This window comes from Nestor notabilis, unplaced genomic scaffold (genome assembly GCF_000696875.1).
Source record: "Nestor notabilis isolate BGI_N333 unplaced genomic scaffold, ASM69687v1 scaffold3254, whole genome shotgun sequence".
Classification (NCBI taxonomy): domain Eukaryota; kingdom Metazoa; phylum Chordata; class Aves; order Psittaciformes; family Psittacidae; genus Nestor; species Nestor notabilis.
The window spans coordinates 38,228-51,232 of record NW_009924074.1 but is presented as its reverse complement, the minus strand read 5'-3'; the positions used below and the strand labels follow the sequence as shown (position 1 = coordinate 51,232).

The window sequence follows — 13,005 nt, the reverse complement described above, 5'->3', positions numbered from 1 at the left end:
TGGAGCTTACCTCTGTAGTAGAGATATTTACCAGTTGAAGACGGTGGGTGCATGAGCAAAGAAAGCAGCAAGTTCATCGTTTTGTGAATCCTTGAAAAATAAGGATAGCGGAAGCAGAGGCATCATTTTTTCTGGTTGCATTGCACACAGTTCTCCGATGATTTAGGCCTTCAATACACAGTTTGAATATTCTCCTACTATGGCTTTGTCCTGCAGATTTGTCCATAAAGAAGCAATTATTCAGCCTTTAATAGCAGTTTTAAAATTTTTGGTCTAACAAGAAAATATCATGTGGTGTGTCCAGAAAAGTTATGATATTTTTTATGTTTATGTCAAATTATGTCTGAAGCAAGCTTTAAGTGCTGTGGCATTGCAGTTAAAGATCAAAACTGATTGTGTTTTGTATGCCAATACTGTAAAACAATGCTACTTCTATTAAAAAAATCTGTTTTTTCTATAACAGATTCCATTGTTTCTTTGAAGTGTGAATTTAAGCAGCTAGTGTTTATAATATGTACATTATTAATCTTCAGACTTTACTCTCTATAGTCCTATTTAACCCAGTGATGTATGGATGCCTAATATTGTTTATTGAGATATGAGGTAAAATATAAATGAAATATCTGGGGAATCAAAATTATGTTCATAACACTTAATCTGCATAACATTTAATGCTAGATGTGTTAGAAAGCTACTTGTATATTTCCCTGATGAACAGTAATATGGACATACTGGAAAGGGTAAACATATTAATTAGAGCCTGCACATCTCTCCTTCTTGCTAGTGTAATCATTAAATTGATTTTTCCAGTCTGACATGTAATTGTTCCAGCGGTGGAATCCTGCTTTCCACTCTTGTTCTGCTTCATCAATATTTCCTGTAAAACATGAAATGAGTTACATTAATCTAAATTTGAATCTCTTTATATGCTAATTGAAAAATAATTTTGATTGTCAATGTCATTTGCTCCAGATACATTGTAGGATGGTCTTTTGTCTCTTAAACCTGGAATGACTGAAAACTTGGTGATTAACACTTTGTCTTTACATCAGGAATGAAGGATATCATTCTGGCACACCACAGGATATATAGAAATACTTATGCATAGCCTTGTTGCTTTTGGATAATACTTCTGTCCATCAAATTTATCATTTTAAAACCACCTCTTCTTTTTTTTTTTTTTTTTTTTTTTTCTTTAATATCCTCTAAATATTACTTTGGTTCAGCACAGTCTATAATGAAACCAGCATATCCCTAAGACTATGTTATTCAATCAGAGATAGGAGCTTGTAAAGGTACAGTGAAATCACAGCTTTGTTCAAGACAACAGTATTGCTGTTAGTTTTAATGGATTTCAATGGATGGCCAGGATTTCACTCTACTGTGGAATAAATCTGCAAGTTTCAAGAGTAAAGAGGCACATTTTACTTACTGTAATATGTGCACTATGTCAACATGGAACCATCTACTCTTGTTCATTCTAGCCTGTAAAATGTTTGCCAACTAATCCTGTGTCCCAAGGCAATATTTATTGCCAAATTTGTTATAGGCATCAGGGAAGAGTGTGAGGATGACAAGAGTAATAAAAATATATCATTGTACAAGGTTCCCAGAGTATTTTATGGACAGGGATCACTTCCTCCAGTCCTAAAAGGTGATTAACACTAAATGCAGTGACCTTGCAGGAACAATCCATACAACAACTAAAGGAAAGGTAATGCATGTAGGCTCTGTCACATACTGTGGCTTATTATTTTAGATCAGTTGTAGAGTTTAAGGAAAAGTTTAGAAACCATTTATGACCTCTGAATGATTTATTCATTCTGGACCTAATTATCTCAGTTTCCCATATTGTCATAGCTCACTTCCAAAAAAAACTTAGTAATTTTGTTAATGAGATAAGAATTCCATGGTTTCTTTATGCGTTTTTGGCTTTATGTTCTGCTGCTGCAGTAGAGCATAGGCCCTTTTCCTCCATAAATACACCCTTTTTTATGATCTGCCAGCACTGCAAGTTTAACTGGTTACATGAAAATGAAATATTTTTGTGTTTTGCACATCAGATGACAAAATATTCTGGAAAAAGAGTTAACAGATTCAAGATTTAGTTTGGAGAAGCATCCAGTATTTTGGTTGCTTATTTGCAGTTTAGCTCAACATTTGCAAACCTTTTTGGTCTGGAAATCCAGATGGCAATTTAATGAGATTTTGAAATGAGATTTACATTGCTCCTTGGTTTCAGTGAGACCAGAAATAAAACCAAGATGCTTTTTTCTTGGGGAGGTTTTGTACTACTCCTTGTAGTCGAAAGGGAAATTGTGAAGAACAAATATAGGAAAAATATTAAAAAATAAACCACACTCCTCTCCCTCAGTTCAAAGATGTAAATAACCCTGGTTACACTGGCGATCACAGAAAAGTTCAGATAATTTTTAATTATAATTGCAGCCTAAAGAAAAATATTAACTCAAAAAGGATTTGCAATGCTGGTAACAATAAAACTACGTTCTGATTAGTAAGCTATCTAGGTATGACTCCAGAATTAAGGGGAGAAGACACAGACAACATATTACTTTCCTGACTCTAAGAACTTGCCTTTGCATGTTTCTTATTTAAAAAATGTAGCCAGGGTCTCTGGTAAAGACACATTTTCCACATATGTGAAGTAGATCAGTATTTTAGTGTATGAACCAGTACTAGTATTGCTTGGAGAAAAATGCCTCAGCTGTATTTCTTGTCTTGATTATGGCCATGCAGTTTTATTTATCCAGGCAATGCCTCTACTTATGAATTAAAAACCCTTGTTCTTCCTTTAATTTTTCACATTTAGGTGTGTTTGAAGTCTGTCCAAAGACTTTAGAAACAGAAATACTTTTAACATACACACATCTTCAATTAAAAATCACTGTTCAAGAGTATAAATTATAAAGTGTTTCGGTGCTTCTGAAAGATCACAGTGAGGAAGCAAGTCAGCTAGAGAAAGCAGGCAACAAAAAATTCAGAGTAGCCACCATTATGAATCTAAAAGACAAAAGGGGAAGTAAAACCCTGAAATAGGAATTTGGATTCCCATGTATTTGCTTTTTTCAGTGATAAGATCCAAATTGAAGTCACAAGTCAATGCATCCCATTATCACCAACATCATCAATCTCTTTGAAGCAACCACCCATGACTTAGATGATCTGACAGCTGGAAGGCAAAAAAAAAAAAACAAACGCCTAAAAAAATCCCACCCCAACAGGATTAGAGAATTTAGAGAATTCAACTTGACTGATAATTACAGTGCTCAGAGCACTGAGTTACTACGATGCTAATAATACAGTGAGGTTATTTTGCTATATGCAGTCATTTAGGCAATCCCAAACTTCACACTAATACTGATTAGCCTAATGCAAAGGCCAGTGAAATTTACAAGAAGAAAAGGAAGTATTTCAGCAGGCAATGAATCATACCTCAGTCCTCAGAAAGGTCCCAGTTTAACAGACCAAAAAATCAAAGTTGGATTTTTTTTTTTAATTCTTTGACAGTGTCAGCACAGACAGCTGGCATTTCTTTTATTTCCACACAGGCATACAGCCTTTACTTTAATGGCATTATAGCAAAGTTAAATTTATCTCCATACATCATTTGCCAAACTGCTAAATGTGCCAATGAAGTGCTAATCTTAAATGTATTTTTGTGTATTAACATTAAGATAGGGACAAAGGCCATATAGCTGTTATGATATAAGATAATTAATAAGGGATGACAAGTTAGAATTAATTTTTACGTCTTCAACAGCCCATAAATGTAGGTACCTGCAAACTTCTTGATTCATTAGTATGATTAATGCTAGAAGTTTATGCTGTAGATTCTCATGGTGAAAGTTTCTACACAAATATTCAGAAACAAGAAAACAAATAGTATCTATACTTCAGTATCTCTATTCAGTGTTCTTTAATCAGACACTCAGAATATCAATGCTTTTTTTTTAACCGCAACATATGTATTTCATATGTATTTTTAAGGACTTCAGGTTTTTAAAGTTTTATTTCTTTTTTTTCTTCCAAAAGTCAATAAAGCTCTCTGGGAGATGAAATGTTGTAAGGGCTGTTATCTTTCATATGACCCAGGATGAAAGCTACTGGAGTTAGAAAGAAATCAGATTAAGGTATGTAGCTTATTACTCATAAGTGTACTGAGTAAAATCTTTATCGGTAGGTGTGGTAATATGGGTGAGGTCACTTTTGACTTGTACACTTTTCTGGATGCATACTAAGTGTAGCATCTATCTCTGTGGAAGAGAGCTATTCTGATGGTTAATTTTCTAAATAGTCACAATTTTAATATTCTAATTACCCTGAGTGTTTAGGTCTGTAGAATCCAGGTACTGTTTGGAGTACCATAGCAAATATATAGTTTTGTTATTCACTGGTTGAACTTTTCAAAGAAGTTAAAAGGTTGAACTTTTCTCTGCCTTCTCATTCAAAATCTTTTTAAGGTGGTTTGAGCAACCTGCTCCAGTAGAATTTGTCTCTGCCCATGGCAGGGTGATTGGTACTAGGTGATTTTTAAGGTCCCTTCCAACTCAAACCATTCTGTGATACAGTAATCAAATACATATGATACATATTTTTCTATTTTGCTAGGCACACAAAAATAGTAATGGAACAATAAATGGAAAGCTTGGCTGCCTGCAGCTTTCTATAATCAAGAGGAAACAGACATATATAAATAGTTAGGGCTCTAGATGCATTAAAAATTGTGTTAAGGAGGTAGAGTCTAACAAATGGTTTTATAATTAACATATGATTGCTTTAAAAGCTACTTAAGAGTCACTTACTATTTACTGTCCCTCTGTGTGTTTCTTTTAGAAGCAGTCATTAGAAAAAGCTCTGGTGATTGCCCCAACGTTCATGCCCTCAAATGAAATATTAAATTCTGAATGTTCCTGGCTTGTCTTGGGGTGAGTAGGGACAGAGGGTGTTCTTGGCCTCTGCAATAAGGTTGAAATCTGTGTAGAAAATCTATCCAGTTGGAACTGAGAGCCCACATAAGGCATGTACAGGTCCAGCTTACCTGTCTAGTGATTATTATCAAACTGGACACAAAACCACAAATTTTGACTTGTCTTCAATTATACTTTTATATATTGAAATTAAAGGAGAAGATATTGAGAAATGGCCTAAATTCATACAAAGTACTCTAGAAATATAAAAGCCAGTAGCTTATATAATGACTGTTACTCTTGAATTAATGTGTAAGATATATATATATATTTTTTTTCTTATTGGTTTTCTCAATCCATAAACATGACAATTTTTTTGGAACATCTGATTTGGTTGCTTAAGGAAAATAAAAAATATCCAACCATGAATATGGCAGGGACTAAATATTTTCCTCTCTTTCATATATTTAAATGCCTCAAGGAACTTGTCTTACCCTGCCTGTCATGGTAACAGGCTTGCTCAGATGCTAAACACATTTGGAGCTGGCCATAACATGCCAAGAAAACCTCAAGGGTATAGCAAGGCTTGTTCTAGGAAAAGATCAGTAACTAAATGTGTGGTTCATTACCAAGCACATTCACGCCAAATTCTGACCACTTGGCATTAGAAATTCCCTTTCAATTTCTCCAAAATAAGTTGGTTTGATTGTCGTCTTCAGGATATACGTGATGTAATTCCACTTTGTCTATCTGAACCCTACTTGCAATAATGATAGAATCAGTTTTCCTTACTTCTTGTTCTCTGTCATATCATATCATGTTAAAGCAACCTTCTTTTTCTAAGAATATTTCAATGGAAGAAGTAACAGAAAAGATAGAACCTTGGAAAATTAGGAAATACATATATATATAGCATGCACTGTCCTTTGTGCATAAAAGGAGATAGAAAATGCAAAATAATATTTCAGTGAAGAGAATTATTACAATATAAAATATTATATCATAAGCAGAATCTTAAAGGTTTGTCATGGTTTAAGCCCGGCTGGTAACTTGGAACCACGCAGCCACTCACTCACTCCCCCCTCTTTTTAGCTCCCCCTGCTCCCGAAGGCATGGGGAGGAGAATCGGAGGAATGTAACTCCCACAGGTTGAGATAATAGCACTCCAGTAACTAAGGTATAATACAAATCACTACTGCTTCCGCCAATAATAATAATAATGATAAGGGAAATAACAAAGGGAAAGGACACAACCACTCACCACCTGCCGACCGATACCCAGCCTGACCCAAGCAACGATCTGCCCCTTCCGGGTGGCTCCCCCCAGTTTCTATAGTGGGCATGACGTGCTGTGGTATGGAATACCCCTTTGGCCAGTTTGGGTCAGGTGTCCTGTCTCTGCTTCCTCCTGGCTTCCCCTCTTCCCTGGCAGAGCATGAGACTCAGAAAGTCCTTGGTCAGAGTAAACATTACTTAGTAACAACTGAAAACATCGGTGTTATCAGCATTGTTCCCAGACTGAAAGTCAAAAACACAGCACTGCACCAGCTACTAAGAAGGAGGAGAAATGACTGCTATAGCTGAACCCAGGACAAGGTTTCTTTGTTAGAATTGTATAAGATTGTATACAGAATATAAATAGAAAGAGATAATATTTCTGTTATGGTATTTCAAGGACTGACAGATGTAGATACACGACAAAGCAGCACTACTTCTCGACAATATTCTTGTCTCAATCCTATACTAGGATCCAGGCATGATGATTCTTTCCTTTTGCTAAAAATATGCTCAGGAATTTCTTTTAATTAAATTATGTAAATTTATGTGGTAAATTACTGAATCTGGCAAAGTGATGTATTTGTCTCCTGGCAGATCTGGAGTGTTGCTTTGTCATCCTTTGCACCACAGAACCATGTAAAGCAACTCTGTAGTCCTGCCAAGATGTGTTCAGCTATGTCTGGTGATGTGCTCTCTGTGTTCCACCGCAAAGCACTCGGATATGCACAGTCCATTTGTACGATGCATGTTCATCAGTGGGGGTTTGCAGACAGGTCAAAGAAATATGTAACAGTTCTCCTGCTCAGCATAAAGGGCTCTTCAGAATTTTTGAAATCTCCCTAAAATCCATCCATAATTTGGTATATTGTGTTTTTAAAATAACTGGGTATGCTTTATAGATTATTTATTTTACCTACTGATTTTACTTCTCTTGACTTAATTGAAAAACATTTATTGAATTGAGAGGCGATAAAAGTTGAGCTGTAATACAATTATAGGCTCAAATCAGGAAGGAATAAATTATTTCAGAAATAATCATCTGTGCACCATGAAAGTTTATATATTTTTAAGACTAACATTCAAACTGAATCTTACAGATAGCTTGTAAATTACTGATTAACATTTGAAAAGTGTATCTTATTTTTGAAATGAGATTTTTCCCTTCCTACCCCCGAGTCAAACAGCAGAATGCTGTTCTAGAGCCGCAAAATCACTTTATAAAACCAATTCCTTTTGAAGTCCAGAAGCACAGAGGCTTGGTCAGTTCGCTGGGCTTTGCAAAAACAGTGGCATCAGACTCCTAAAGAAAATCTGAGACTTTTTTCTTCAACTGAGCTTAAAGTTTCAAAGAGCATGTTATTTTTTTTTTTTACATAGTGGAATCTCGTAATTTTATTGTGTACAAGGTCAGGCACAAATTAGTTCTATTTTGCACAGGCAAATCATGAAGTCACTGGATGTCATCAGTGGTTGACACTCTAGAAATAAAACACAAGATGCTCTCATGTGAGGCGTAGAACAAAATCCCCTCTTGACAGCAGTCATGTACTTAATATCATTTGTATATTAGTTTCATAATAATATAAACCCATAAATAATAGATAATATCCCAATATAACATCCCACAACCTACCTCAGATACATGAAGTTTACACAGAACATCTAAAATCTCCAGAAATCCCAGGGCAAGCTCCCCCTTCAGTGATGCCTTTCCTTCTCTCTCCAGTATTCCAGGAATCCAGAGCCAGGCAATGCCCAGACCCTTGCACAGGGTAGCTTGAGGACAGATTATCTGAAGCACTTTTAATGTCTCCTATTGTGGCTGCATCTGCATTTTGAGGTGGAGAAGCTCTATGCTGTTGAAGTCCTGGGCCTTGGCCTGTCCTCAGGTTTTGTCCTAATACAGGGTGCTAGAGGGTAGTGAGCAGCTGGCCTGAAGCATAGGGCACATTACATGGCACCCCCCTACCACAGCATGGGCAGTTTTGTCCAACATCTGAACACCTCATGGAAGCAAACTCACAAACAGGAATGTAAAGATTTAAACTTAAGTATTACATATCAAGCAAGTGATCCTTGTATGAAACTTATGTAAAAGTATTTTTACCTGTCATTTCCAGGACTTTGGGAAAAAAATTATTCCAGAATCGACACTTCTGAGCATGTAATTTTGTCAGTATCTCTGAAGTGTCAGTATTTAATGTCAAATATTTTTGTTCAGTACTAGTGAAGACAGGCCATCTTGTTCCATTTATCAGGGTCCCATTTGGAGTTCTAAATGAGAAAAGAAACATTTCATTTGGAATGAGAAATTACCTCAGCACATCAATAAAGAATTATTTGTTTTTTATCTAACAGTTATTTCAGCATCGGTATGTTACTTTAGAATTACTGAAGTATACTTTTGTAAGTAATGGGGAAAAAAAGGAAGGTGAATTTGATTTAACTTCATTTGAAAAAAAGATAATTATATTGCTCTTTTGGGCTGTTCTGCTAAGAGGAAAAAGCTAATAAATAACTGTATACAAACTACATCTGGCAAATATGAAGATTCTCACAGAAGCTGTAAATTATTATAGATAACTTGAAAACAAACCAACCAAGCAGTCTGGGAGGCTGAGTGTTTATATTTAGTTTGAATGTTGCTGATGCCTTCAGATAGACAAATAGATTGGACTAAATAGCTCAGATAAAAATGCAAGTAAAGGTACATATAATGCCTAAACTTTGGATGAGAGCTGTATTGGGAGAGAAAACAGTTATTCCTCTTTAAGAAGAAACTTACTCCTTGAACTATGTTGAGCCCTGTTAGCTGAGTGCTGAACAAGTACAATCTCAAATCTTTTAGAAACTGGGAAGAAGTACTGAGTGCTTGGCCCTTTACAAAGCAAGCTCTGCAGGTTAAAGGATCACAGCTGTTAGCTTTAAAATAGTTGTAATAAATATTTTCAATACAACAGAATTCATAAGGCTCTATAGACAGGCATTCAATTTTTCATCTCCATAAAGGACTAGACATGGTATCTATATGACTAGAGAGAAAAAAGTAACTGGTTTAAGTATGCAGAACAAAATGGGGAGCATAGCATTAGGGAACAAATGAGAAAGAATATTATTTTCAGAAAAGAAGTAGTAGATTTACACTTCAAACAGTCACAAATCACCATTAGCTCAGAAGAAGTTAAGAATACAAATTAAACAACTTACTGCAGTGTAATCAGAAGAACTCATTTTTTTTTCTAGAAACTGATATCAAGGAATCTGGGGTTTAGGGCAGAACAGTATTTGATGATTCTTAGTGGGATAAATTAAGAACACTATTAGCTATGTTAATTTGGTTACCTCTGTTTTATTTTTCAACTGGACTTTTCCCAAAGGCAGTGGTCAGAGAGGAGTCCAGGGTGTGAGGAGCCCACCTGAGTTCTGCCTGCCAGCAGTGGGAATAAAGTACTGGGTGTAGGTGGAAACAGAGCACAAGATTCAGCTGCTCAAGTAATACTTATATCTCTTAGTTCATTCAGAATGAATCAAGTTTTCAGCCCATGTTTTAGTACTCTAGAGTTTTTGGCAATTGGCTGCTTACAGAAATGGTATTAGAGTAAGAGATTCAGCATGTCACTGCCTGAATTGCTCACTTCTTTACTGATTTTTCTTTACTAATTCAGCTCTGATTAACCTACAGCACCCTTTTTATCTGCACATCTATTTGTGGCTCATGAGAATTATGACTTAAGCAGAGCTGACTTGCACTTCAGTTAAAGATCAGAACACTAATGGTGCTGTCAGTATTCATTTAACAGCTTTTATGCTGTGAAATAAATCATGACATTCCACATTATAATTTACAGGTGTGGGGGGGATTACACAATGGCTACAGATGTATTTTACTAAAAAGGATTGAAAGAACTGTCAGGTGAACACAGCATTTTGAAATACATGAACCTGCTGATTATGATATTCTCTCTTCATTTCTAGGAAGCTTACTGTTTAAAGAAATGTCCAGTAACTCCCTTCTTAGCTCCATTGCTGAAAATTTATTTCACAAGTTAAAAAGAAGCTTCTATTTGCAGCAAAACAGAGATCACAGGAGTATAATTTTGAACAGGTAAGAAGTTTTTATGACTATAACCTTGTTCTATCACAATTACTGTTCATTCCAGTTTACTAATTAGTTCATGATGAGAATTACAGTGCCAAGAGTAAGCTATAAAATCTCCTGTTCTTTACACCAAACTCAAAGTTCAATAATATTCATACGGAAAAATAAAAGAATTGTGATAATATGCTTAATGAACAGAAAGAAATTCAATAAATTGCACAAACTTGTCTGTCCTATGTTTGTATGGACAGTATTTGCTGATAGATATAGGAACTTGCTTCTACTGAAACAAAGCTCAATTTCTAGGGAAACCTCCATCTTATCATCTTTATCAATTCCTTAAACCTCTGCTCTTTCATCTTCTGATACTACCCAATCATCTCTTCTTCAGTACATTCCAGTTTTGCCCACCTCAGTGCTGTCAATGGGGCCTGAAGGTGCATCCTGAAAGGGCTTGGGACATGAAACTTCATGACAGAACTCTATCATGCACATCTACCTTGTCAAACATTCATTACCTTTCTTAGACTTCTGTCCATATCTGTAAACTTTAGTTAGGGAAAACCTTCATTTTGTTTGGAGAAAATGTGAGCTTCTTCACTTAGTGTTTTAGAAAGAAGCTAGCTCTTCTTCTACGTGCTTTTTAATATTTGCAGGAGTAAGTCTTATGGCAATTAAGAAATACAATTATTTGAATTGTTCCCAGAGAAGAAATGCAAGAGAAGGCAGGAAAAAACAAACAAACAAAACCAAACCATAACAAAAAACCACACCTGTGTTTAAACTTTGATGTAAACAGGGTTTGTTTTGTTACTTCAGCTATTTTTTTTTTTCTTTGCATATACCCTGAAGTTATAGGCTGAACTCTCTCTACTCTGTGATAGTGGTACAGCAGCTCATTTATAGTTAATTATTTGATTAAGATATGTCTTTAAGGCAGCCAAACTTATTTTCTCATTAATTTGAAAAACAGATTATCTTTGTGGGTTAAGTCTCCGGTAAAGCTGCTCTCATGTTTGACCTTTATACATATACATGCTCTCACTGAAGTTTGTGAGCCTTATTTAATCTCATGCTCAGTGGAAACTGCTTAGTATTATTCATTATTACTAAGATCAGGTTCTTCCTCTTTTGGGTGTTGTATGTCAATATCTGTCAATAACATTATATTCTCAAGACTCATAGTACATATACTAGCTTTGACAGAGGAGTGAAGACGGTTTTAGAGGAACTTATTCACTGATCATTTAGATATATTTAATGCTAATCTTCAACTACTGTAGAAAGAGAGAGTTAATTTGGTTCAGATGGATAATGCAACAACCTGAACACAGTTCTGTTAATCATAATAAGCTTACATACATTACCATTCTCATTAATCTAATCAATATAGCCTGAAATAACAATATTATTTCCCTGCATATTTATTTTCACATGGCATTACTTTTACAGGTGGTTTATCATGCACATACACAAAAAATGTAATTAATCTAACATTTTATGCTAAGCATTCATGATATAAAGTACCTGTAACATACTCACTTTATATTTGTGAGTGACTTCTGAAGAGTTTTCACTCTTCTGTGGTATCACAACTTAACGGAGAGGTTCTTTTTCTAAGTCTCCTGAAAATGGTTTTAGGCTATTTTAGGATTTACCTTCCTAATTAGTGTTGTAAATGCTAATTGTACCCCATGCCAGCTCAGATTGTCCCAAGCTTTCACTGTGTTCCTATTTAGCTGCTCTACTTGTAAATGGATCAGGTTAACATGCTGTGTGTATTTCTAGAGGAAAAGAAAAACAAACCCCACATCATTTTAGCTGTCTAACACAGATGAATTATACCAACCCAAATGCACTAAGAGATTCAGAGGCTAAAACACAATTTTAGCTTCAGCCCCAGGTATCCCCTTCCACCAGACAGACAAATATTTGTTCTGCCTGGCTGAAGCTGTTCATAGAGATATTGCTCCCTGAGAGGAACCATGCACTAATATCACCTGAGCAGTGTGTTACTGTTCTTAATTGCCTCTTCAGTTGCAGCCGGCTTCCCTCTGACTTGCTCTGAAAAGAGCTCAGCAAACTTGTTTGCTCAGTAGAAGACTTCCCACCCTGCCCATTGTGCAGAGCAGCAGTAAGGTGGTCTCTCTGTGCACAGCCTGATACCCTTCTTCTTTCAGCGGGATAGCAGCAACCCTACCAGCCACAGACACCAAGTATGCTGTAAGGCAATTTCTTCCTCAGCGCCTCCTGCGGGTTACCACCAGACTGGCATTCTGCTGGTGTGTGTCCCATTAGCTGAACGGGTTGCCCACTGACATTAATGAAAAGTTATGATAATGCCGCTGCACCCTCTGTGTCCCCCATGCAGTAAGAACTGAAATGAAATGGAGATCTCTTCCTCCTAGGTGTGACTTTATTGGCTTCACACAGGAAGTAAACAGTGATGCTCATTTCCAGTTTGCACCCTTTTTCTTTTAAACAGCTGGTTTAAAGGGAGGAGAGAGTGAATGTGAATAATTTTTATTCTCTTTCATGATTCCTTATAGCTGACAGGCAGTACTGGCAATCAGCTTTTTTTTATAGGACGGTGTTTTACAGTGTGTTAGTTACCATGGGCACAATGTAGCAGGGAGGGGGAATGGCCTTAGAACACATGCAACAGCAGCAGTAACCCCATATCTCGCTTGCTTTCTACAG

The 13,005-nt window shown here is 36.1% G+C and overlaps 1 protein-coding gene across 1 annotated transcript in view; it reads right to left on the bottom strand.

The window, feature by feature from the left end:
* Window positions 1–711: 711 nt before the first annotated feature.
* BCHE (butyrylcholinesterase) overlaps window positions 712–13,005 on the bottom strand; it is a 28,543-nt gene continuing 16,249 nt past the window's right edge. Inside the window, exons 3-4 of the mRNA XM_010012450.1 lie at window positions 8,314–8,480; window positions 712–877 (exon numbers count right to left, since the gene is read on the bottom strand). Coding sequence (XP_010010752.1) covers window positions 750–877; window positions 8,314–8,480 — 295 coding nt within the window. The 3' untranslated portion in view covers window positions 712–749. The remainder of the gene's footprint in view (window positions 878–8,313; window positions 8,481–13,005) is intronic.